The sequence below is a fragment of the Oryx dammah genome, unplaced genomic scaffold (genome assembly GCF_014754425.2).
Source record: "Oryx dammah isolate SB20612 unplaced genomic scaffold, SCBI_Odam_1.1 HiC_scaffold_23, whole genome shotgun sequence".
NCBI lineage: Eukaryota > Metazoa > Chordata > Mammalia > Artiodactyla > Bovidae > Oryx > Oryx dammah.
This window is the reverse complement of record NW_024070207.1, coordinates 8,996,334-9,022,869: the sequence shown is the minus strand read 5'-3', so window position 1 is coordinate 9,022,869 and position 26,536 is coordinate 8,996,334. Positions and strand designations below refer to the sequence as shown.

Below are 26,536 nucleotides of genomic sequence, written 5' to 3'. Positions count from 1 at the left end.
AAAGTAAATTTTAACTGTTACTGCTTTTTGGCTATGGAAAAGCTGCTATATCAACCTTTCCATAAAACAGTTGACGATGTCTATGGCACTTTGGTGAGGAGTGGGAAAGAAGGGAGAAAGTAGCTGTTAAATAGCTAATGTATTCACACACTTCAAAATTCCAAAGATACAAAAGGATATTCAGTGAAAACTATATCTCCTATTGGTGACACAGGGGTTTTTAACTTTCTTTATTTTTGGCTGCGTGGGGTCCTTGTTGCTTTTGCACAGACTTTCTCTAGTTGCAGTGAGTGGGGGCCACTCTCTAGTTGTGGTGCACAGGCTTCTTTTTGCAGTGCTTCTCTTGTTGCAGAGCAGAGGCTCTAGGTGTGCGGGCTTCAGGAGTTGCAGCACTCGAGCTCCGTAGTTGGGGCATGCGGGCTTAGTTGCTTTGCGGCATGTGAAATCTTCCCAGACCAGGGACTGAACCTGTGTTCCCTACATTGGCAGGCAGACTCCTATCCAGTGCTCCACCAGGGAAGTCCCAGTGACACAGGGCTTTTGTGGATGTAAATAATTATTCTATTTCTCGACCCAAGCAGTGATTACATGGGGATTTGCTTTGTAATAATTCAATACATTTTACACACATATTTTATGTACTTTTTGTAAGTTATATTTCTCAGTTTTAAAAAGAGAGAAAATAAGGGGAAAAAATCTCAAAAGAGTGGAAGGAATTCTCCCATGTCTGTTTAGTAGCCACTTGGTTCCCTTCTCCAAAGGCAATCGACGTTAACAGGTTCTTTTGTATATTTCCAAAAGTATTTTATTGTATATATAAGCACATGTTTTGTTTTAAAACAGATTAAACTAACAGCTTTTTTCTTATTTCCTTTTTACTTAAAACTTTACCTCAAGAGATCATTCTATATTGGAGCATAAAGAGTTCTTAATTCTGGTTTTAATAGCTATATAGAATTCCATTGTATGCATACACCATCATTTATTTAACAAATCCCCAAGTAATGGACATTTAGGTCATTTGCAGTTTGTTGTTTTTTTTTTTTTTTTCATTTCAAGCCTTGCTTCAAATGCTAACGTTCTGTATACATCATTTCACACAAACACAAGAAATGTGTATATCCAAAGCCTTTCCCTTCATGTTCCCTGGAATTTGTACCTACAAAATTGAGGGGCTGTACAGTTACCTAATTGCAGTTCAATTCAATACATCAAGTCAATTTGTGTCCCTTCCTTATTCCCTTTCCCCACTGGTAACCACTAGCATTTTCTATATCTGTGAATCTCGGGAATCTGTTTTAGTTTTGTTATGTATACTTGTTTGTTTTATTTTTTAGATTTCACATAGTACTTGTCTATGCATGAAGGTGAAGTTGCTCAGTCATGTCTGACTCTTTGCGACCCCGTGGACTGTAGCCTACCAGGTTCCTCCGTTCATGGGATTCTCCAGGCAAGAGTACTGGAGTGGGTGGCCATTTCTTTTTCCAGGGGATCTTCCCTACCCAGGGATCGAACCCAGGTCTCCCACATTGGAGGCAGATGCTTTAACCTCTGAGCCACCAGGGAAGCACATATGCATAAAATAATCAACAAGGATATATTGTACAGCACAAAGAACATAGCCATTAGTTGATAATAACTTTAAATGGAGGATAATTGATAAAAATACTAAATTACCATGTTGTATACCTGAAACTTGGAGAAGGCAATGGCGACCCACTCCAGTATTCTTGCCTGGAGAATCCCAGGGATGGCGAAGCCTGGTGGGCTGCCGTCTATGGGGTCGCACAGAGTTGGACATGACTGAAGCGACTCAGCAGTAGCAGCAGCAGACCTGAAACTAATGTAATATTGAAAACCAACTAAACTTCCCTTTTAAAAAATCAAGTCAGGAGACATTCACTGAGTACCTGCTCTGTGTCTGGCTCTGTGTTTAAAAATGTGTGGAGTAGAAATTAATAATGGGCATGAATCTTGTCCTCCACTAGCCGACAATCTTGCTTTCATGCTGAAATCCTGGTATTCCCCCACATGTTTTTAAAGCTTTTATCTCTGCCCAAGTTAAACAATGTCTCATGCTGAATCCTCCTGGAAGGGCCTGTGTGTGGTTTTGAGAATTAGGAAAAGAGTATTCCTAGTAGGAAAAAGTCACAGTTGGGTATCTAGCAGGATCCCTGGGGAGAGCACAGATGAATGAATTCTACTCCAAAAGCATCCTCCATACTACTTTATACATCCAAATCTTCCTCTCTCACCTTAGCTCAAAAACATCTCTTCCATAAATACATCCTAAATCCCTTCAATTTGAAAGGAACAGTTCCTGCTCTGTGACCTCTCATAACTTGATGTCTGTGTCCTGCAGAAGGTATGAATCATTTCTCCCTTAAGTGATACTTTTTGTGTTTACATGTCTTATTTTCTACACTTGGCCATTTGGGGACCAATTCAGATTCATCTCCAATTCCTCACCTTCAGCAAGTTAAAAGGAGGAGTAGGAAGAGAATCAATATGTACAGGTGGTAATTAGGACAGAATGGAGATAAATAAAGAGGCAGAAAGAAGAATCTTTATGTAGAACAAAGAGCACTGGCCAGAAGTCAGGAGGTCCAGGTTCACTTGGGTCTCAGCTTCTTCATCTGTCAGATGGAATCATAATTCTGGTTGGGTCCTTTGAGGACCAAGAAAGACAGTACAGCAGGCTACAAAAGTATGTTCTACTAAAACAGCAAACATTTTGATGTGTGGCAACTGTTAACCATTAACATTTTAGCAAATCAAGGTCTAGGAGGTGAAATGACTTGAAGTCACAGTCAATGGCACAGTCTGAAAAGAGCAGAGGATAGTCATGCCAGGACGAGAAAGAGTTTATTCCTTTTTTGCCGGCATTGGGATTAGAAAATCTGAATTCCCTGATACCTGGATTTGTTATTTTGTGAAGCATCAAACTTATATCAGGTCAGTAGGGGAGAATATGAAGGAAGGAATTTAATCTGTAGAGAGGTGAACCTCAAAAGAGAAAAAGAGTTTATGAAAAAAGAAATACAACTGGCCACTAAAAATGTAAGGAAAAAGTTAAGCATTTCAAGTAACTAAGGAAATACAAAGTAATTCTCAAGATGCCATCTTCACTTACAAAATTGGCAAAGATATTTAAAAAAAAAGAATACTCACTGTTGGCAAGTGTGCTGGGAAACAGGCTCTCTCATAGGTTGTTGAGGGTGGTATAAAGATATCTAATTTTTGTTAGGGCAATTTAGAAGGATGTATTATTAATACAGGGCTTCCCTGATAGCTCAGTTGGTAAAGAATCTGCCTGCAATGAGGGAGACCTGGGTTGGAAAGATCCCCTGGAAAAGGGAAAGACTACCCACTCCAGTATTCTGGCCTGCAGAATTCCATGGACTGTACAGTCCATGGGTCACAAAGAGTCGGACACAACTGAGAGACTTTCACTTTCATTATTAATACAAGTCTGAAATTGGTTCATGCCTTTTAATCCAGAAACTCTCCCAAACTCTCCCTTCTACAAAATTATCTTAAGAATCACAAATATGCACAAGGCTACAAACTGCAGTGTGACATGTTTTACTGTTAAAATAAATTATGCTTTATCCATTCCATGGAATATTATACAACAATGATTAAAGCTAACATTTATTGAATAGTGTACTATTGCCAGACACTGTGCTAAGTTATTTAAATACATTAATAATTTTTAATTATTAGAACAAGACTACAAGGGCAGTCATCCCCATTTTACAGATGAGGGCCCTGAAGCTCAGAGAGGTTAATTGCTCCCAGGCCACACTGCTAATAGGTTGAATAGAGTGAGTTTGACCCTAGGTCTATCTGACGCCAAAGCCCATGGCCTCAACCACAGAACTCTATAACCTTTGCAACCATTAAAAGTCATATGTTAGAGGAATAGCTAATGAAATTTTAAACTGATCCTGATATAAATGGCAAATTTAAAAAGCATGATATAAATTATAACTATATAATTAATATATAAATAATATGATGACAATGTTATTTCCAAAGTGCAAGTATATATTTTTCACAGAAAAACTACTGTAAGGATTCATACCTGTTAGTAATGGCTGGCTACCTCTGGATAGTAGTAGTATAGGTCATTTTTATTTTCAGTTTTGATTTTCTGTATTTTCCATTTTTCTATAAAGAACAGGTATTGCTTATATAATCAGCAAAAATTTTAAATGTTAATGTAAAAAGAGGTCTGAAAGCAAAACTTTTGTAGCCTTCATACTTAGAATATGTCCATAGCAATACTTCATTTTTTATCTGAGTGATTAATTTTTTAATTTAATTAATTGTTTCTTGGCTGCACTGGATCTTCATTGCTGAGTGTGGGCTTTCTCTAGTTGTTGTGGCAAGTAGGGGCTAGTCTCTAATTTAGGTACTTGGGCTTCTCGTTACGGTAGCTCCTCTTGTGGGTTTCCCAGGTGTTGCTAATGGAAAAGAATCCACTTATCAATGCAAGAGATGCTAGAAACTCGAGTTCAATCCCTGAGTCTAGAAGATGCCCTGGAGTAGGAAATGGCACTTCACTCCAGTACTCTTGCCTGGAAAATTCCATGGGCAGAGGAGCCTGGTGGGCTATAGTCCATGGGGCCACAAAGAGTCAGATATGGCTGAGCACACAAACTTACTCTTGTTGTGGAACATGGGCTCTCGGGCGCTCAGGCTTCAGCAGTCGCAGCACAGGGGCTCAGTAATTGTGGCCTGTGGGCTCTAGAGCACAGTCTCAGTAGTTGTGGCACATAGGCTTTGTTGCTCCGTGGCACACAGAATCTTCCTGGATCAGGGATCGAACCCGTGTCCCCTGCACTGGCAGATGGATTCTTAACCACTGGACCACCAGGGAAGTCTTAGTGATTAATTCTTTCATATTGGTGTTGGATCAGAGAGGAGCCATCTTTTCAATCATTCTTTGGGGTAATCTCTTTAGGGATGAGGAATTATGTAGCTGTGTGATCTCTAGGGACTTTGATCACAATAAAACATCCTTCAGACTGTAAGTTCTTGCATTTGTGTGATCTGTAATAGTCCCCAGTTTTTGGACCATGGACCCATGAGGAGGAGGGAAGGGTAGCTTAGTTCAAGGAGTCCACAGATCTTTAAATGTATAAGTGTTTTTCTCACTCTGTAAGTACTAAAAGTACAGCTCCTTTGTAGGTGTGAGTGGGTGAAGTGAGATTTTTTTTTTTTATCTTTAAGAAGGGGCCCTTATGTTGGGAACCACTGAAGTAGAAACTAAAAATGATGGCTATTTAATCAGCAATATCAGGAATCATCCCTTATATGTAGGATCTAAAAGGACATAATACAAATGAACTTATTTACAAAACAGAAACAGATTCACAGACTTCAATAACAAACTTACAGTTGCCAGGGAAAAGGATGGGGGAAGGGATAGTTTGGGAGTTTGGACATGTATACACTGCTATATTTAAAATGGATAACCAACATGGACCTACTGTGGAGCACAGGGAACTCTGCTCCAAGTTATGTGGCAGCCTGGATGGGAGGGGAGTTTGGGAGAGAATGGATACATGTCTATGTGTGGCTGAGTCCCTCTACTGTCCATCTGAAACTATCACAATATTGTTAATCAGCTATACTCCAATAAAAATTAAAAAGTTTAAAAAAAGAGAGATGTTCACTTCTTGCTATTGGATCAAAGTTTGCACATCTTTGCCCAGCACTAAAAGATACCACTTATATCACCTGCAAGCATTGTCTTAGCCACCCATCCTAATCAGACATGTGTACATTCACCAAACTGTCAATTGGTTTGGTACATTTAACTTTTTTCACTCTTGTCTTAGCTGTTGACTTCAAAAGCTGAACATGTCTCAAGAATAGCTTATTATAGAACACTGACCTCACACCCCTACCACACCAAATTTGCTTCTTCTGTTTTCTCCTCCTGCTGTTGGCAACATTATTCATCCAGCTTTTGGACCATTATAAGCCTTTAACTCCTTCACCTCTCTCACTCTTCATATCCAAGTGATCACCGAATCCACTGTGTTTTACCTCTTCAATGTATCTCAATGTCATATTCTCTGCTCCCTCCTCCCTGCAACTGCCTGCCTGTTTTGACAGCTTCTAAATGGATTCTTCCTTTGGGAGACTCACTCCACAAGGAAGACAGAGGGCTCCTACTAAAATGCAAATCTGGTTGTGTCACTCCCCTGCTGAAAATCTTCAGTACCTCCGTATTGTCTATAAGATAATGCCTAGAATTCTCTGCTTATCATTCAAGCCATGACCCTATCTGGCCACAGCCTCCTCTGGTACTCCCCAACAAGGCACCTACCTGTACTCTGATCTGTGCCATACATTTGATTTTCTGCTGTTTGGAATGTTCCTTTTTTGTTTTATCTTCTCTGTCTAATGACAATCCAATTTCTCTTTCATGACTCACCTCAAGAATATTTCCTCTAGGGAGCCTTCCTGATATGACCAGATAGGGCTCACTTCATCCATCCCTTCACTCCATCCCATAAATACTTCTGCCATTAATGCAGTAACACTTTATGGCTTGATTTTCCCCATGTCTGTTCTCTCTGTATGAGAACTCCTCACCATGTCTTTTCATCTCCCAAACTCCAGCCATACTGAACTTACTGTTCTCTGAGCATGCTGTGCTTTTTTGGGTGACATCCACCTTTGCACAGGTGGCTCCCTCTCCTAGGAAAGCACTTCTTCCTTTCTCCCCTTCTCTGCATAGGCAAATATCTACTCACCCCTCAAGACTCATCTCAAATGCACTCTGTCTGAAATCTCTACATATGCTCAGATAGAGTTAATTATTCCATATTGTTTGCTCCCCTAACCTTCTGGTAAAACCTTATTTATAGCATCTGCTGCATAAGTATTTTATTATCATTATCAGCTTACATGGGCTTCCCTGGTGGCTCAGTGGTAAACAATTTTCTGGCCAATGCAGGACATACAGATTCAACTCCTGGGTCAGGAAGATCCCCTGAAGAAGGAAGTGGTAAACCACTCTAGTATTCTTGCCTGGAGAATTCCATGTTCAGAGAATCCTGACACTCTGCAGTCCATGGGGTCACAAAAGAGCCAAACATAACTTAATGACTAAACAACAATCAGCTTACACAATTGCCCCCCCATCTCCCACACTTTATCCCCATGCAATGAGATCTCAGATAGCATATCATCTTTTCGTCTCTAGCACAAAGCACAATAGAGAAACAATAGATACTTCCTTGATCAATTATTAACTCAAGTTTTTTATGGTGCTTGATGGCCTGGGAAAAACTATTGGATAGGTCAGTAAGCTTTGGATGCTTATTGACATAACTGGTCAAGGCACCTCTGGGTAAGTGCTGCATTTACAAGCCTTTTCTATATTTTGACTCTAAATCTGTCCTTGTTACTCTTCCAGGTGCTTATGCTCAACAGCTGATGTACTGCCTGTCCCCACCCACCCCCATGAGCCTCGGTTCTGATGCAACCTATGGTCATGCAGGGATGCCCTTACACCCTCCCACGATGTCATAAGTGGTGGGCAGCTGACAACTTCCATCACAGCCGCAGCCTCCGAAGCACCTGCCCCCAGCCTCAGGTAAGAGGCTCAGGGCAAAAGACAGAACCATGGAGAGAGAGGGTGGACGTAGGATCTGTGTGTGTTCTTGTGGGTATCCATGCTTCTTAGGGCTCAAGGGTAGTCTTCATACACATGAAACCCCTTGCACACAACGAGGCCTCCTCTGGCCCATCCCTGTCATTCATGAGGCCTTTTATGAGGCAAAGGAAGTGTGTTGATCTGGAAAAGCCAAAGAGCCCACAATGGTTAAGGTGGCTGGTTTCATTTAAGCTTCCAGAGGAGGTCCCGGAAGAGCATGCTCCTTAAGGGCATAGCCTAGGACAAGGCAGGACCTTCCATTGCCTTGACTTCCCTGTGGTTTCCTCATATTCTCTACCTGCAGAATATTCCCTCTCCCTCCATTGGCTCCTCCTCTCAAGTCCCTGGTCCTACTCACAGCTCCGGGGTTAACCCCACTAAAGATCTCCTGAGCTTCCTACTGGCCTGTCCTCTCTCTCTCCTCCCCTATGACTGGAGTGGTGGGGCTGAGTATGCCAGCCTGTGTGTGGCGCCAGGTGGGCAGAGGGTGTGTGAGAGGCAGTAATCCCAGAAGGCAACCCACTTTTCTGGCAATGAGGGAAGTCCAAGGGAAAGCTGACTAGAAAAGGGAGATGTATAAGCATATTTTGGCTTGCCCTATAATGCTTAACCTTCCCAGGTGGCTCAGTAGTAGAAAACCCACCTGCCAGTGCAGGAGACGCAAGAGACTCAGATTCAATCCCTGGGTGGGGAAGATTGCCTGGAGAAGGAAATGGCTACCCACTCCAATATTCTTGCCTAGAGAAGTCCACGGACAGAGGAGCCTGGTGGGCTACAGTCCGTAGGGTGGCAAAAAGTCAGACATGACTGAAGCAACTTAGTACACATAATGCTTTGGGGTTCAGAGACTATGGGAGTGTGTGAAAGTTCTATGTTTCTTAGGATCTCACAGATGGGCTGCGATGCTGAGTCACTATGGGTGATGTGAACAGCCACTGAATATATATGGTGGAGGAAAAGAGATACCAAGGTGGCAGGGATGGAGAATGTAGGTACTGGGGAGACCATGTGGGCAGAGAATGAGAGACAATGAAGGTCCAGACAGTCATAAAGTCCAGGCCTTCCAAGCTGTTTTGACACATCTAACCACAGAGAAGTCACTGCTTGTAAAATATTTTCAAAGCCAGTGTCAGCTGAGAGTCCCCCTGCAAACCTACCCCTTCCCCAGAGTGGGGCTTTCAGATGGTCGAGGGATTGAAAACTGTGGGTCCTTCCAGAAGGCTTTTCCTGCTTGTTGCCCACTCCCTGCAAGCTTCACTACCTAGGCAGTGGGACATGAGGGCTTAATTTTGTGACAGAGAATGGTGAGATCAAGCCCTCTCTTCAGTTATTGTCGAGTTTCTTCTCTTCTTTCTCTACAGCTCTGACTTTGTCTTAAAGTTTCAAGAGATGAGGAGAAAGTCCTATGGGGAGCGGGGAGACCAAACATGTTGGTCACAAAAACAGAAGTAGAAAGCTATTGATAGGGAAAGAAATCAAGGATTAGTCATCATTTGCCTGAGAGCTTGGCTCTGCTAGAGGGGACTGTGATTCGTAGGGGGAACTCCGAGGGGAGAACAGGGTGAGGGAGTCTATTAAGGGAGCCAAACTGGGGGGTGGCATTTAGGAAACTAGGGCTTCCCTGTGGCTCAGATGGTAAAGAATCTGCCCTCAATGCAGGAGACCAGGGTTTGATCCCTGGGACAGGAAGATCCCCTGGAGAAGAAAATGACAACCTACTTCAGTATTCTTGCCTGGAGAATTCCATGAACAGAGGAGCCTGGTGGACTGCAATCCATGGGGTCACAAAAGAGTCAGACACAACTCAGTGATTAACACTTTCACACTTTTCACACTTAGGAAACTAAGAAGGCTGGAGGGACTGAAAGGCTAACATGGGTGGAGCCCTGTTCATCATGGGTGCTTCCGTCAAAACCATGACAATTTCACTGTGGCCGGATCATAAGAGGCCCTTTCTAACTCTAGGGCATTCCCATCCCAGGGAACTCTGTGAGGATGGCTCGAGACCAGCCAATTACCCCAGCATAAATCAAGCTGCAACCCGGAGCTAGAGCCACGCCCTGCTCTTTGCCTGCCGTCCCCTGCCATTCTGCCATCCACCCCACATGGCCCCACCCTGGACCCCAAGAAAGGCTCAGGCAGCTGCTCTAACTATTCCTGTAGGTGGGCCTCAGCATGGAAACAATGTGGAACTGTGGAAAGCCCCACAGAAGACTCTGTGGGAGATAAATGAGGATGGGAACAGAACCCTTTTTGGTCGAATTGAAGTGTTTTCCCTCAGTGCTGGGGCGGGGGGGGAGGGGTCAGCTTGGGAATGTTAACCTTTCCCCAGGCAAGTCTTCTGGAAAAGGAGTGGCCACCTCCAGAAGGGCCCCTCAGGCCAGTAGCCCAGGACAGCAGAGGCAGGGCACAGGAGGCTCCCTGCACCGAGCTCCTGGGTTCCATCTCGCCCTCCCCCACCCTGCGGAAGTCCAGGGCGCATGCCCATAGACCATATGTTTCCCCCTGGCCTTAGAGTGCAGCGGGAGGTCTGTGGGGACAAGGCTCTCTGTCCTCTCTTTCCAAAGGCAGGGCAGAACGCCCCCTCATTTTCACTGCTGGCTTGGGTCAATCTTGTCTTGCCCACCATCCCACGGCTCTGTCCTTGCATACATCCCTCACTGTCTCTGAGGTCGCTTACATGCTAAAGGACAAGGCTGATCCTCAAGCTCATTGTCCTGCCAGGCCTTGGTGAAACTGCTTACCAAAGGTTTGTCACCAAAGTGATCTGATCTCTTCCTCCACCTCAGGGTAGGGGAGAGGGAACTAGAGGCAGAGTGAGTTCTTTGTGTCTTCCAGGCAAAGGGAACATAAATCAACAGAAGCTCCCCTCTGCGCACCCCTCCTCAGCACCATGGAATGCCCAACCCCACTCTCACCATCCTTGCCAGCCTGGGAGGGCCCTCCTGGCCCCGGTGTGGCGGGCCCAGTTGGGAGTGAGCCGGAATTCCCCAGGGACAAAGCCATGATTCACCGTCCCCAATCCTGACATAGCCGCCCCCTCTGGATTCCTGGGGGGTCAGTAAACAAACAGGGTGACAGATCCCGCCTCCTGGCCTGGCTCAGTTCTGCTCACCCTCCCTTAGGGAGCCTGCTCAGAGCCTGTCTGGACTCTGCCTGCGGTTCACCAAGCGCTGGGTCTGGGTTCATTCGGAGGAGCATCATGGGGCTTCCCAATCCTGCAAGCGGGTCCCCAGGCGGCACAGGTAGGGTCCACTCATGGGAATGCAGAGCAACTGACTCTAGAGCTGTGCCCTGGAGCTTGGCTGTTCTCCCACTTCTCCTTCTGTGTATGGCTGCGAGCTGTGGGAGTTTTAAAAAAAAAATCTTGAATATTCTTTATTATATAGATTCATGTGTGCTGAGTCACTCAGTCATGTCCAACTCTTTTCGACCCATGGACTACAGCCTGCCAGGCTTCTCTGTCCATGGGGATTCTCCAGGAAAGAATGTTGGAGTGGGTTGTCATACCCTTCTTCAAGGGATCTTTCCAACCCAGCGATCGAACCTGCATCTCCTTTGTCTCCTGCACTGGGAGGCGGATTCTTTAGGACTAGTACTAAAGAAGCCCTCTCTTAGTACAGGTTGGTTATCTTTAACTGCTGACTTCTATGATTATCACTCTTACTATTACAAATTCTGCCAGCACTACTGCCCAGATGAGATCCTGGAAGTACTTGTGTTAGGTTAGAACTGTTCAAATTGCCCAAACACTGGCAACCATGGCATTCAAGGTAAGCCGTAGGCTCATAGTTCAGTGTTCCAGAGTTTACCCAGCCTTCTAGAAAAGAAAGCTGAAGGGCTGTCCCACAAATTCAGAGAGAGAGACAGAGAGAGAGAGAGCCATTTGTAGTAGATGTCCTACTTCCAAGGGGGCCTTGATGACCCCTTCTCCCTCTTCACCACTCGTATTTCCCACCACAGTCAGGAGAGTCCTAAAGAGCACTGCTCATCTTCAATGGGTTGAGAAAGGGCTAAGGCAGCATTTGGGGTCCTGATCTCCAAAGAACTCTGACAAGAGTCGACAGCTAAGGGGCTCCCATCACTTGCTCACCCTGTAGGGTATTATGGGGTTTGGAGGAATGGGAGGTGTGCCAAATAGCCCTTCAGGAGTTAGCTGTCTCCCTAGCAGTTCAAGACATCCTCAGGCAGAAGCAGAAGGGAGTGAAGGACAGGGGAGTGTGGAGAGGAAATCTCAGCCTGGGGAAACCCACCTGCATGCATGCCTGTCTACCTGCTCCCCTTCTGTGGAAGGAAAATGGCCCTGCTGGTGGCTGAGCTTCCTCTAGTCTCTCCTTCCCCCCAAACCATACATCTTTCATACACAAGACTCGCCAGGCAAGTTAGGAAACCAATCTTCCCATTAAAAGCACAACTCAAAGTGCTTAACACATGTGTTAAGCCCGTGTGTGCGGGCTACAGTCCATGGGGTCACAAAGAGCTGGACATAACTGAGCACAGCGCAGCACTAAGAGAGGACCTTGCCCAGAACCACAGAGTCTTTCTTTCTCTCAACCGCTCAAACACATCCTAGAGCCAGCCCCTTCTCCCCGCCCCGTTCACACTTGTCCCATGCTTGGCCTGGCACAGACCAGGGTGTGGCACACTCCTGGGATTGTAGAGGTGTCTGTGTTTCTGTACAGGTTAGGGCTGCTGCTGCCACCCCTGCGCCTCCTCATGATGGTGCTGGGGTACCCAGCCTAAGTCCAAAGCTATTCAACGGGTCTGTTGGCGCCGCCAGAACCCTGGAACCACCAGCCATGAATCTGTGTTGGAATGAAATCAAAAAGAAGTCTCACAATCTCCGGTAAGGCCTGGAGCCTCGAAATAGGGGCTTTGGGGCATTGGTGGGGATGATGTTGGGCTCCTCTTGCTCGTCACCCTCTTCTCAGCCTTCTTGTCAGCTTCATCCTCTGGTTTTCCTCCTTTTCATGCTCTGGTGCTGGGGGAAGAACCCTGGGTCAGAAGTCAGGAGACTTGGATTTGAGTCTCGGTCTTTTTCCTTTATTTTTATTTATTTTTTAACACCAAAAACATTTTGTATTGGGTTATAGCCAATTAACAATGCTGTGGTACTTTCAAGTGAATAGCAAAGTGACTCAGCCATACATATACATATATCCATTCTCCCCCAAACTCCCCTCCCATCCCGAGCCTCAGTAGGCTGTGTCACTCTGGAAAATTGGTTTCAGTAATCCCTGAAAGTTGGCTTCCACTTGTTTGGATTTTTTTAACAACAACAAAATGAGTAAAGGAATAACGCTTGTTCTATTTCCGAGTGTTGTTATGAGGACTCAAATGAGACATGAAAACGCTTTCTGCACTTAAAAGCACTGATATATAAATGGAGGATTTGATTACTGCCCGCCTTCCTCTCATAACTGTCTTCTATCTTAGTAGCTCTCATCTGCTTTTTCACATCTTTTAAAATTTTGTATTTATTTTAATTGCAGGATAATTGTAGTGGTTGTTAGCCCTCTCTTCCCATCCACTGCTTATCCCCCACCCATGCCTCCCTAAACTAAGAGCAAATCAGTAACTCAGTTGTCCCTCATTCCTCTACCCTTCTCCATAACTCCCCTCCCACTACCCCACCCCAGACACACACTTTTCCTCTCTACTCTCTATCATCAAAGACCAAACTCCTGGCTTCTGGTGGGTTCTGGTGGAGATGAGGAGTGTACAGAAGTTGAAGGAATGCAGGGTCTGAAATCAGACAACCCTGAGTTCAAATCCAGTGACTTTACTGTGTGACCTTGGGAAAATTACTTAACTTCTCTGGTCAACACCAGTGGCTACCTCTCCAGGTTGCTCTGAGAATTAGTAGAAGCAAAAATTTATGTAAAAGCCTTGGCCGAAGAGGTAGGGACGGAATAACCAGTTACCAGGCATCTAAGGGGATTGGGTTCAATGGCTGCACACAGCCTGGACTGGCCTCTGGCTTCCTACCACTTGGACTTCAGTTCACGGCTCATTTGTGGGGAGAGGGGAAGGCAGACAGAGGTGATTATGCTGCACATGTTTTCCTCCTTCTGTATGTCAAGCTTCTAGCCTATGTTGCCCTCATCCTTTGGGACCCCTGGGCTGCTTGTATTTGTATGCAACCTCACACACATGCGTGCCCACACTCAGCCACCTGGCACACCCTTTCCACCCACTGCATTGCTCCTGCTCAGAAGGCAGCCTCTGAGAAGCCTCTGACGATGAACAGTTTGGCATGACTTGAGTTCCTCCAGGACAACAGGGCAACACGACAGCTGTTTCCACTAACGCCCTTGCTTACTTCACTGCCCTTTGCAGCCTGATTCTGGGTGCACAGCTGAATGAACTGAAGTCCACCAAATGTTTTGGTACCGTGCTCTATGGGGAGGTGTCTTGGGAGGCTCTGTGGGTGGGTCAGAGGCTGGTTTCCGGGCTTTCTCCCACTTCAACCAGAGCAGCACCTCTTTCATCTGTTTATATAGTAAGATTCCACTTACATATCTGCTGGGGAAAAATGTTTTGCCACTTAACAAGAGGACTGAAAATCACTGGTCTTACCATTGTGTGCAGTGCCCGGCTAGAGGCCTTCTCAGACCACAGTGGAAAGCTTCAGCTGCCTCTCCAAGAGATAATTGACTGGCTCAGCCAAAAGGATGAGGAATTGTCAGCTCAGCTGCCCCTACAAGGGGATGTGGTCCTGGTGCAACAGGAGAAGGAGACACATGCGGTAGGTTAGAGTTACAGAGGCTGTGGTGTGTAGGCTCTCGGCTGGGAAGGGATGTCTTCTGCAGTGCCCTGACAGACGGATGCTCAGTCTCTGCTTAGGTGCTTAAAATCACTGGAAGCTGTATGCAGTCCTGCTGGTTTGTGGACGGCACTCCAGAGAATAACTCCAATCTCCCCCTCTATACATCACATGCAATATTGGCCTCCCTTAAAATGGTTCCCTGATTTTTAACGAGGACATGGGAAATGAACATAAAATGACATTCACTGAAAAAAACACAAGATACAAAACTGTTTATAGGTCTCAATTGTATAAAAATCAATATAGATGTGTAGATGTGTATGTGTGTATACACACACAAGCAGGAACTCTATCAAAATCTTCACAATGGGTAACTCCAGGTGATGAAATTAGTTCTTTTTAATTTTCTTTTTTTCATCCTTTTCTGAAATTTCTAAGATTTCTGCGACATATCTTTCCTCTATAATCAGAAAATAACAACAAATGTTTCTTAAAATGAACACAGATGCACTGGAAGAAATGATCATTATGTGATGTGATGTGACAGAGGTGTTAGTTCACACTACAAAGGCAATCATATTATACAAATATATCAAATCAGTATATTGTGCTCAATCAAATCAGTACATTTTGTTAAATTTATACACAATTATAGCACAATTTAAAAGATGAATACAATACAGCAGGAAAATAAACAAACTATAAATGTGTGCCACAGCATGGCTGAATTTTAAAGACAATATGTTGAGTGAAAAAAAGAGTCAAATACAAAAAAGAGTACATACAGTGTGGTTCCATGTATATAATAAGGTTTAAAAAATTGGCAAAACTAATCAGTGGCGGCACAAGTCAGGATAGTTGTCACCTTGGGGGAGGGGAGGAGGAGAGAGTGACTGAAAGGGGTCATGACAGCACGTTCTGGGATGCTGGTGGAGTTCTGTTTCTTCATCTCAGCACTGGTTACAGATATGGAATGACTTTATGAAAATTCATCAAGCTGTGATGAAAAGTACACTTTTGATTTGTGTACTCACGTATATTTCAACAAAAATTTAATTAAACTTTTCATATAAATCTAGCCCATCCTGGTTATGATTTCTTAAAGCCCCTTTCAGAGGACTTTCTGAGTCTTCCAGAGAACCAAGATTCCTAGCCCCAAGTCCCCATATTTCTCTCTATCTTGTGGCATAGACAGACCCATTTCAGAGTAAATAGACCTTCCAGTCTCAAAGTTGTTCTTTTGCCTGTAGAGAAGACTGCTCCTCTTTTAGTCTGAGTAGCCCAAAGATACAGGATATCAAACTGCACTGAGGAGAAGAAAGACTGTCAATTGCAGGATGGAATTCAAAGCAACTGAAAGACTTTCCTTCCCCATTGACCATGTTGCTAAACTTCACAGGCCTTTATGGAAGATGTCAAGTCTCGAGGCCCCTATATTTACTCTGTGCTGGAGTCAGCTCAGGCCTTCCTATCCCAGCACCCATTTGATGAATTAGAGGAGCCTCGTTCTGAGAGCAAAGGTGGGTGGTCTTCCTCTCTTTCATCTTCTTCTTCAGCTATGAACCATTAAACACCTTTATGCCCATCCCAAACTCATTTTCTCAGCTGTTACCTAGGAGGATAATTTATTCCTGCTGCTGCTGCTGCTGCTAAGTCGCTTCAGTCATGTCTGACTCTGGCTCCCACCAGGCTCCCCCATCCCTGGGATTCTCCAGGCAAGAACACTGGAGTGGGCTGACATTTCCTTCTCCAATGCATTAAAGTGAAAAGTGAAAGTGAAGTCGCTCAGTCATGTCTGACTCTTAGCGAACCCATGAACTGAAGCCTACCAGGCAAGTGTCCTGGAGTGGGTTGCCATTGCCTAATTTATTCCTAGGAGTCCAAAATTGGGAAGGAACAAGATTCATACTCTAAGAAAAGCAAAGAGAAGACCCTGGAGCAGGGGAGGCGAGCGTTTGGCCCAAAGCTGTATGTGGTTCTCTGGAGCATCGTGTGTGGCCATCTAAGAAGGCATGAAAAAGAAATAAAAAAGACTCAAATGTGTTAAACAAACTCAGTAAATAAAAGTAGTAGTGTGTTCTTTTAAAACGTACTGGTTTATTCCAGTATAGAGAGGCATGTGACATTGCTCCAATCAACTAGCAAATAAAAATCCTTTCAAAAATTCTTTGAAAATTAGGTGATGGTTCTTGAGAAGAAAACTGATTGTGGCTCTTTAATTCTGACCCTGATGATTTTTGGTTCTGTTTCTCTGATGGAGCGGGTCACTGTAGGTCTAAGTTTAAATAAGGCATCAGGGTGGGATCCATGGTGTTTAGCTCCAAGTGATGGCCCAGCAAGCCCTCTTCTTGAGAAAGAAGCTTTGACACTCTGAGACTGACTATGAATGACCTGACAGGACCCTTCATTAATGGAGCCCTTTGTCAATGCTGTTGACCCTCTCAGTTTACCTTGAGCCCCTCCTACTGAGTACTAACCAGTACTCAATTTACCACCCAATGGGCCTCAGATAGAACAAGCTCAAGAGAGCAGGGCAATTCCAATTAGCCTGCAGTTTGGGGGCTCTAAATCTTTTTTTGAGGGGAGGTCTGAGGGAGGAGAAGGAAAATTACAATTTAGGAGCCTAGGTGGAAAGGCTGGGAAAGTTGTACTAACCTCTCCTCTGCTAGACCTTCATACAATGCCTCCCTTCTTTGGAAGGAACTGCACAACAGACACTGGGCTTCCCACATGGTGCTAGTGGTGAAGAACTCATCTGCCAGTGTAGGAGACGTAAGAGATGTGGGTTCGATCCTTGGGTCGGGAAGATCCCCTGGAGGAAGAAATGGCAACCCACTCCAATATTCTTGCCTGGCAAATCCCATGGACAGAGGAGCCTGATGGGCTACAGTCCATGGGGTCACAAAGAGTTGGACGTGACTGAGGCAACTTAGCACACACACACAATAGACACTAATGCAAAATCACATTCCAAGGTCATGTGAATAGAACTCTGGATGATTGGCCTTACTGTGCCTCTTAAATATTTTACTCACTCTTTACCTTGCCCATTTCTTAAGAATATGAGGAAATCCTCATGATACCATAGGTAGAAAACACCAATATGGTCTCTTGACTGTGGGGGTGGATCCATGAGCCTACACATGTGATAAAATCACATAGAACAAAACACACACACATACACAAATGAGTAAAAGCAAAATTGGGGAATTTGGAAAAAAATTTCTGGATTGTGTCAATGTCAATATCCTGATTGTTATACTATAATTTTTACAAGATGTTACTATTTGGGGAAACTATCTAAAGGTTACATGAGGCCTCTATTATTTCTCACAATTGCATCTGAATCTACTATGAACTCAAAATTAAAGTTTTAATTTTTTAAAAAGCCACATTTATAGAAGGAGCTCAGCCATAAAAAATATGTATTTGTGTGTGTATGAAAACACACACACACAGCACACACCTGTTTACAAAAGGCTGTTTTTGTCTTTCTGTGGGATACCCTTGCCTGGCTGGCCTGACCTGACTTCATGACTGCCCTTGCAGATACCTCTCCTAGACAGCGGATCCAGAATCTTAGCCGCTTTGTGTGGAAGCAGGCAACAGTGGCCAGTGAACTCTGGGAGAAGTTGACAGCCCGCTGCGTGGACCAGCACCGCCACATTGAGCGCACTCTGGAGCAGCTGTTGGAGATCCAAGGGGCAATGGAGGAATTAAATGCATCTCTGACCCAGGCTGAGGGAGTCCGAGCCACTTGGGAGCCCATCGGGGATCTCTTCATTGATTCACTTCCTGAGCATATCCAGGCTCTTAAGGTATGCAGGCCCTCTCTCCTGGCTACCCAGAGACCAGATACTCCACCCAGACCCTGACAGTGTTCCTGATGCTGAGGCTCCATTGTTGCCCTGGACTTCAACAGAGTCTCTCCCAGTTTCTCTGCTGGATTTGGGGGCTGGTTTAGCTGAGGGCTTCTCTGGTTGGAGAAGGGCTTCCCTGGTGACTCAGATGGTAAATAATCCCCCTGCAATGCAGTAGACCTGGGTTTGATCCCTGGGTTGGGAAGATCCCCTGGAGAAGGGCATGGAAACCCACTCCAGTATCTTTGCCTGAAGAATCACATGGACAGAGGAGCCTGTTTGGTTGCAGTCCTTGGGGTCACAAAGAGTCAGACATGACTGAATGAATAACACACTTAGCTGAGGTCTCCTCTGTCCTCCTGTCTTCTCTTTCCCTGGTGTTTTCTGAGAGAAGAAAAGGAAGTAAAGACAATGCCCACCCCCACCCCTCATACACACACATCTTAGTTTGGTTGCCCTAATATGCAAGCATGGAAGCTGCGCTACTAAAACAAAATCTCTGGGTAAAGAGGAAGGAGTTGGTGTGAATGACTAATGGTTCCTCTTATCTACCTGTTGTGGGACTTGGATCCTGGTTGCATAGCTATTCAAGGAAGAATTCTCCCCCGTGAAAGATGGAGTGAAGTTAGTAAATGATCTGGCCCATCAACTGGCCATTTCTGATGTGCACTTGTCAATGGAGAACTCCCGGGCTTTGGAGCAAATCAACATCCGGTGGAAACAGCTACAGGTAAAGGAGAAGCCTAAAGTGAGCTATGGGAGAAAGATTCAGTATAACTAGGCTTGGTGATGGGGGGACTTCTCCAGGCCTTCAGGAAGTAAAGGGGCATTGAAATGGGATCTATGTGGGGAAAAATTTGTATAGAATTTGGGGCCAGGAAACAAGCTTCTCAACCTCTAAACTGCAGGAAGTAATTAAAATAATCTGAGAGGGGCCTGTCTGCATTTGAGCACTCAGAGTAGACAGGGGCAGATGAAGAGTAACTGTGGCCTGGAGTTAGAGGTGCTCTTCTCTGACCTCTGGGAATGACACAGGAGAACTAAGATTTGGGTGAATGGTGGGAGGATCTGGAACTGGAGAAGAGGCAGCCTTGGAGGGAATTCACAAAGATGGCCGGAGGCACCTGGAAATCCCACCCTGGATATGTGGAATGAGGCCACTGACTTCCTGCATATTCTTTCCATAGGTGTCAGTTGGCGAGAGGCTTAAGCAGCTTCAGGATGCTCACCGGGACTTTGGGCCTGGGTCACAACACTTCCTCTCCTGTATGTGAGACAAGCTGTACTTCACTTTGTAGAACCTCAGACACTTTCCAAGACAGTCTACTGTTGTCTGTTGGGGGCCTGGTAGGAGCCCAGTGTACCTTGGCATCTAAGAAGCAGTAGAATAAAGCAGTGTAGGATAGTGGTTAAAAGAACAGGCTCTTGAGTCAGAGAGACCTGGATCTGAGTCAGAGCCCCTCAACTTCATAGCTATGGAAACTTGAAAAAAATAGCTTAACCTTTCTGAACCTCAATTTTCCCATATATTAAAAAGAGGGAGAAATATGATACCCAGCTCATAGAGTTATGGGAATTAAATGACTTTATTGTTCCAAAAATATTTATTGATGGCCTGCTGTGGGCCAGGTACCATTCTAAGCACTGGGGCTACATCAGTGAACAAAACAGAAATTCTTGGACTTGGAGAGCTACATTCTGCTAGAAGAAGCCAAACCATAAACAAATAAGTGTGTGTGTGTAAAATGTCAATTGGTGACAAGTGTTCCAGAAAAAAGTAAAGCAGGGAAGTTATGGGTTAGGGAGTGCTGGACATAATGGAGGAGGCATTGCAATTTTGAATAGGGTGGTTGGGAATGTTTCACTGAAATCGTGGCAACTGAGTAGAAACCTCAAAGAGGTGAGGGAATGAGCCATGTAGATATCTGAGGGAAGAGCAGACTGGGCAGAGGAAACAATAACTTCCAGGACCGTAAGGCAGGGGCATGCCTGAGAAACAGCAAGGAGACCAGTATAGAAGTGAGTGAAGAGGAGAGAGAACGAGAGATCAGAATGCAAGCAGGAAGCCAAAGCATGGAGGGCCTGGAGGGCTATGGTAAGAACTAGGATTTTATTCTGAGTAGAATGAAGAACCCTTGTAGGGGTTTGAGCAGAGGGATGACATGATCCATCTTCTGTTTCAACAGAGTGTTGGGGCCAAGAATAGGAGGAGGGAGACCTGTTAGGGTACATACTGTGATCATCTAAATGAGGGACGATGGTGACCCAATCAGAGTGGAGATGGTGGAACTGTAACTAGATATGAAAACTAGATATGCACACAGAGCATTCAGTAGAGTATCTGGCACATAGTAGGAACTCAATAAATGTTAATGGCAATTCAAACTGTTGCATTATAATGACTGGCATGCAGCTACACCTGCAGAAAGCTCTTGTACCCAGGGAAACTGCAAGGAAGAGATTGACCAGATGACTGAGCCTCTCCTGGAACATCTGCAAGTTAAAAACATGGAACAGAGAGAAGCATCATTTTCCAGAGTTTCTTACCATAGACGAGTGGGCAGTCCTGTTCCCCATTGTCTCACAGGACTGAGAAGCTGGGCCTTCTGGGGGAAGGGCTTTGAGTCTCATGAGGAAAGTAGGGTCACTTCATATCCACAGTTGCACACCAGCTGCTTGCAGCTGAATGGACAAAATGACAGCCTGCTCAGGGGGAAGATTGTCAGGGTGACCAAGGCCACCTGTTCATGCACTTGTTGTGTCTCTGGCACATGGTGGTATCAGTGACAACCTCTTCTCAGTCCCTCACCCTAACATCAGGGAGTGAAGTGTCTTCATTAGAAGTGTTTGCCCCATGCTCAGGTCCTGTTAAGACCTGCAATGAGACTCGGGCATCCCCTTTTGGGCTTAGCTATTTCTTTGGGAGGATAGTCCAGGGGAGTAATCAGGGGCCTGAAGAACATTAGTGGCCAGCTTCTTTCTCTTTCTCTTCTCCCTCTCCAGCCTCTGTTCAGGTTCCCTGGGAAAGAGCAATTTCACCCAATAAAGTTCCCTACTACATCAAGTGAGTGACCATCTGAATCGGAAACAGGCCAATCACCTGCCCACCCTCTCCCTCCCCTGTCTTTTTTCCTACCTATCCCTTTCACCCCTATCTGTTGGGATTCCTCCATCCAATCCAGTTTTTCTTCTTACTCATCTCAAGAGCTCAATATTCTACCAGGTAAAGGTGAACCCTTGTGCTTTGGGATCTTCAGGGTTCACCCTCAGATCCTGCTGCTCCTTGTATCCAACCTATCACTGACAGATGTGTGCATGTTTGTCTGTGGGGTGGGGGCATGATATGGAGCCTGGTGCTATTGATGCTTTTATTTATAGCCACCAGGCTCAAACCACATGCTGGGACCATCCCAAGATGACCGAGTTATACCAAACTCTAGGTAAGAATTCAAGGTTCCTGAACAGGGTGGAGATCTATACAGTTGCCTTTGTCCTATAAGAATACAGGGGAATAGTATTCCATTGTGTGTATGTATACCATATCCTCTTTATTCATTCATCTGCTGATAGACATGTCTTGGCTATTGTAAATAGTGCTGTGATGAATATAGGAGTACATGTATCTTTTTGAATTAGTGTTTTTATATTCTTTGAGTAAATACCCAGGAGTGGGGATAGCTGGATCATACATACACCTGCACATGCGTGCACACACACATACACATGGTAGAACACAATCATAAAAATGGATGAAATCTTGCAACTTGTGACAACATGGATAGACTTTCAGGATATTATGCTGAGTGATATAAATCAGATAGAGAAAGACAAATACCATATTATTCCATTCATATGTGAATATAAAAAGAAAATAAATGAACAAACCAAACAAATACATAGATACCAAAAAACAGAGTAGTGGTTGCCTGAAAAGAAGGGATGGGGGAAAGGCAAAATAGGTAAGGGGATTGACTGAATGGTGACAGGTGGAAATAAAATATTGTGTACATGAAACTTATATAATGTTATAAACCAATGTTGTCTCAATAAAAATAAAAAGGAAGAACACAAGGGAATCCCATCCAACAAGCAGATGAGGGTGGAAGTGAGTCCTTGTCCTTTTTCCAGTGGCTTCCTTCCTTTCCTCTCTGCACCTCCCTCAACAGGAAGCTCTATTCTCCTCCTGAGCAACTTTATCATCACATCAGGGAATTATGCTTATAGATATATGCTATATCTGCTTTGAAAGACATTATCAAGGCTATAATATGAATGTGACTCTCTATAATATGAATATGATGAATGTGACTCTCATGTACCTTATCTTACACTGCTAAGAGAGACTCACTATTATGTTGTAGGTTTTACCCATGTTGATGCACGTGACTATAGTTCATTCATTTTTTACTGCCATAGAGTGTTCCATTGTATATACCACAGTTTCCTCATCCATCCTACTGTTAATGGACATTTGGGTCATTTCTACTTTGGAGCTAACAAAAACAGTGCTGCTTGGTAAAAAAAAAAATGTAAAACTCACTGCTCTGGAATATATATATAGCTGGCTGGGTTGTAGGATATATGAATGTTCAGTTTTACTAGGTAATACCAAGTTGTTTTCCAACATGATTGTGTCAGTTTACACTTCCACTAGCAATTCTCATTCATCCACATCTTTGCTGACACTTGCTACTGTCAGACTTTTATTTTTTGTCAATCTGACAGGTGTAATATGATATATTGTTGTGGTCTTAATTTGCATTTCCCTGATCTGAGTGGATCTCTTTCTATTCTTTGCAGCTGATTTGAACAACATTAAGTTCTCAGCTTACCGCACTGCCATGAAGCTACGAAGAGTCCAGAAAGCACTGCGCTGTAAGTCTCCCATCACACTTCCCTTATGGCCTTCATCCTTCCTCATCCATTGGCTGTTTCCCACTCACATCTCACCTTGGCCAAGGTTGTTGGACTCTCCAAAGGCTGGGATATGCTGGCTGTGGACACCTGATCTTTCCAGGGCCCTTCTGTTTTCTCCAACCTCCAGACTCATTTCCAAATTAACCCACAGCTCTCCTCTTCTTTGTCCCTTCTTCCCTGCCCAACACAGACAATCAATCTAGTGTTTTATGGCAAAAAGTATAGCAAATGGTTTGGAGCCATTGAAGGCTTGTGTTCTTTCACCATCTTGGGGTTATTGGATGTAGCAGCAGAATGGTTGAAGCAAATGCCAATGGATAGGGGACAACATGGCTGCAGATATAATGCGCCTTCTGTCTCCTCTCCAAGACATTGTCCATCCAATCTTCCTGGACCAAGTGTATCTGGCTAGGCTGATACCAGCATTTGGGGCAATTAAAAAATCCTCCTGAGGTATGTCACATTCACACAGCCATACACAAGCCTTCATAACCAGTGTCTAGGTTTTTAGAACAAGGTCCATGGACCCACCTATTTGCAGTTGAAATGCACGTAAGGGCAGAGAAACTGAAAAAATGGTATGGTATTTGATCCCTGGAGTTTACCCAAATCCCACCATCTTCTTGAAACTGATGTCAAGGAACATTTGGAGTTAATTTAGGGGGTCTTCTAATGCTTTCTCCCTACTTGGGTTGTGTGTCTTGGTAAAGGGCAAGCTTATTTCATACTACAAATGGCTAGTCTGGAGATAGAGTCAGATTTGGTGATGCTGGTGTCTGTATCTCCCTGTCTAGTCCCTGGGCTTCTACTTTGGGCTTTACTTTCTCTCCTTTCCTCCCCAGTGGACCTCGTAACTTTAACCACAGCCCTGGAGATCTTCAATGAGCATGATCTGCAGGCCAGTGAGCATGTGATGGATGTGGTGGAGGTCATTCACTGCCTGACTGCCTTATATGAACGGCTGGAGGAGGAAAGAGGCATCCTGGTCAATGTGCCGCTCTGTGTGGACATGAGTCTCAACTGGCTCCTCAATGTTTTTGATAGGTAAGGTCTTGCTGCCCTGGCAGCCTCCAGGATGAAGTTCCAGTGGGATATCCGGAGTGGACACAGTGGGAAGGGTTTGCTCCCCTGGTGGATCTGGACTCGGCTCAGCTTGGGGTATGGGTGGCACCAAGCCCTGCTGGGATCCAGCCCGTGAGGGAAATGACTGCCAAGATGTTAACCCTTTGCAGATATTCAAGTTCTCAGTCTCTTCTTTTAAACCTAGCGGTCGCAGTGGAAAGATGCGGGCATTATCCTTTAAGACTGGCATTGCCTGCCTGTGTGGCACGGAAGTGAAGGAAAAACTGCAGTGTGAGTACAACTCCAAAGTCCGGAAGAGGAGTTGGGTGCAGGGAGGGTTGTGGTGGGAGAGAGAAAGGTGCAAGATAAGCAGAGGTCCAGGCTTATGACTCAGCACAGGGCTACTCAGACTACATTGTAATGCTTCCTGGTACAGGCTATTGCAAAGAATCTACAACAGCCAAAGGCCAAGATGGGTCTAAGGCCCGTTATCATTCCCACTGTCCCTCCAAGGACATTGCTTCCTTCTGATCTAGTGTAATTACTTGATGGGGATCTGAGCTGGGATCCTGGGATACCCAGGTCCTGGACTTTTTAGTTCCACTTCCCGATGGACCATCAGGCTTAGTCCTCTCCCAATCTGATGCTCAAACTATGTCGCATGTTCTGCTGGAGACTTTCCATGGGATAACATGGGCAGTATGCAATAACCCCATTATCTAGGGGGTGGACAGCATGTAATTCTGTAAGTTGAAACCTCTCTGGTGTACAATATCTTTGTTTTCCCTTCCATCCTCCATCATTTGTACAGCATTTTGCATTTTTCTGCAGCAGCATCATTAGTGGTCAGATATTTACTGTTCACTGACTACTGTGCTAAATGTGGTGAGTACAAGACCCAGTTAGATGCGGTCCCTGTCTCAAGTGGTTTATAGTCAGGTGAGGAGACAGAAGTACAGAGAAAGCATTTCTTAGAGTGCTGATTAGAATAACCCGAATGGGAAAGGATATGTGCTATATGAGAACACAGAAGAGTGAGGACAACAATCTAGGAAAGCTTTACAGGGAAGAAGACTTTTCAAAGTACATTCATAGCTATGATGTAATTTATTTCTCCCAACATTCCTTTCAGATGGGATGGGCAGTGATGATGTAGTCTTCATTTATAAGTAAGGAAACTTCAGCATAGAGAGAGTCATGACCTACCCAAGGTTTACCAAGCTAGTTAGTAATGGGTCAAGAACTAAACTCCAGGCCCTCTGTCTTCTAGTTTTGTTTGTTTTCTGGGCCTTAGGTGAAGCATGAAACAGAGAAACAAGAAACTCTGGAGGAGGTTTTTTAAAATTGGGTTGGAATAGGGGAGTTCCCACAAGGGCAATGTTCAAATATAAGTCCCATAAGCTGTTCCACAGTCATTTAGAGTGAATTCTTAGATGACCAAATGGGTTGAATTATGTCCTCTTTATAGAGTATCTCTACAGTGTTTCTTTTCATTTGTGTGGATAATTGAGAGATTGCTGCAGTATGACACTACATGGGCTACACAAACAGGAGGGGATAGGGCAGACCGACCTTGATTCATATTCGGGCACCTTTGAACCCTCAACCCCTTGATCTTGCTTCTTGAGACTCTGTTTTCCCAGCAGTGTATTTGTGTCTGGCACTACTCTCACGCACAGCTCACTCTCTCTTCATCCTTCCCTCCTCCTCTCTGTGTTCAGAGAGAAAAAAGTGAGACAGACACAAAGAAGGAGAGCATTAGAATGTTCTTAGAGGGCTTCTAGAAGATCGGGGACCTTTAGGTATTCCAGTTTCAAAAGTCATTACCTAAGTCAATGCACTCTTACCCTCTCTTCTTTTTCTCCTCTTTCTCCTCACACCATTCCCTGGCCATTTCTGTTGTGGGCTTGGCCATGACTTATGGTGGGGCCAGCAGACCTCTTCAGCCAAGTGGCCAACTCAGGCAGCCAGTGTGACCAACGCCATCTTGGTGTCCTGCTTCATGAGGCCATTCAGGTGCCCCGTCAGCTGGGGGAAGTGGCAGCCTTTGGTGGCAGCAACGTGGAGCCCAGTGTCCGTAGTTGCTTCCGTTTTGTGAGTATGGAGCTAGGGAGGGAGGAAAGGAGGGACAATGAGACAAAGATTGGGAAGAAGGGAGGGAGGACTCAAAGCTGGGCTTCTGTTCTTGTTTTGCTTTGCTTCAGATATTTGTTTCAAGTTTTATTGGCATATAGTTGCTTTATAATGTTT

At 44.7% G+C, this 26,536-nt stretch overlaps 1 protein-coding gene across 1 annotated transcript in view; it reads left to right on the top strand.

Moving 5' to 3' along the window:
* DRP2 (dystrophin related protein 2) overlaps positions 1-26,536 on the top strand; it is a 47,686-nt gene that overhangs the window by 6,600 nt on the left and 14,550 nt on the right. The window contains exons 2-14 of the mRNA XM_040264955.1: positions 7,439-7,618; positions 12,361-12,524; positions 14,270-14,426; positions 15,847-15,967; positions 17,997-18,265; positions 18,891-19,037; positions 19,495-19,573; positions 21,311-21,371; positions 21,686-21,747; positions 23,108-23,182; positions 24,067-24,268; positions 24,492-24,577; positions 26,223-26,380. Coding sequence (XP_040120889.1) covers positions 7,502-7,618; positions 12,361-12,524; positions 14,270-14,426; positions 15,847-15,967; positions 17,997-18,265; positions 18,891-19,037; positions 19,495-19,573; positions 21,311-21,371; positions 21,686-21,747; positions 23,108-23,182; positions 24,067-24,268; positions 24,492-24,577; positions 26,223-26,380 — 1,698 coding nt within the window. The 5' untranslated portion in view covers positions 7,439-7,501. The remainder of the gene's footprint in view (positions 1-7,438; positions 7,619-12,360; positions 12,525-14,269; positions 14,427-15,846; positions 15,968-17,996; positions 18,266-18,890; positions 19,038-19,494; positions 19,574-21,310; positions 21,372-21,685; positions 21,748-23,107; positions 23,183-24,066; positions 24,269-24,491; positions 24,578-26,222; positions 26,381-26,536) is intronic.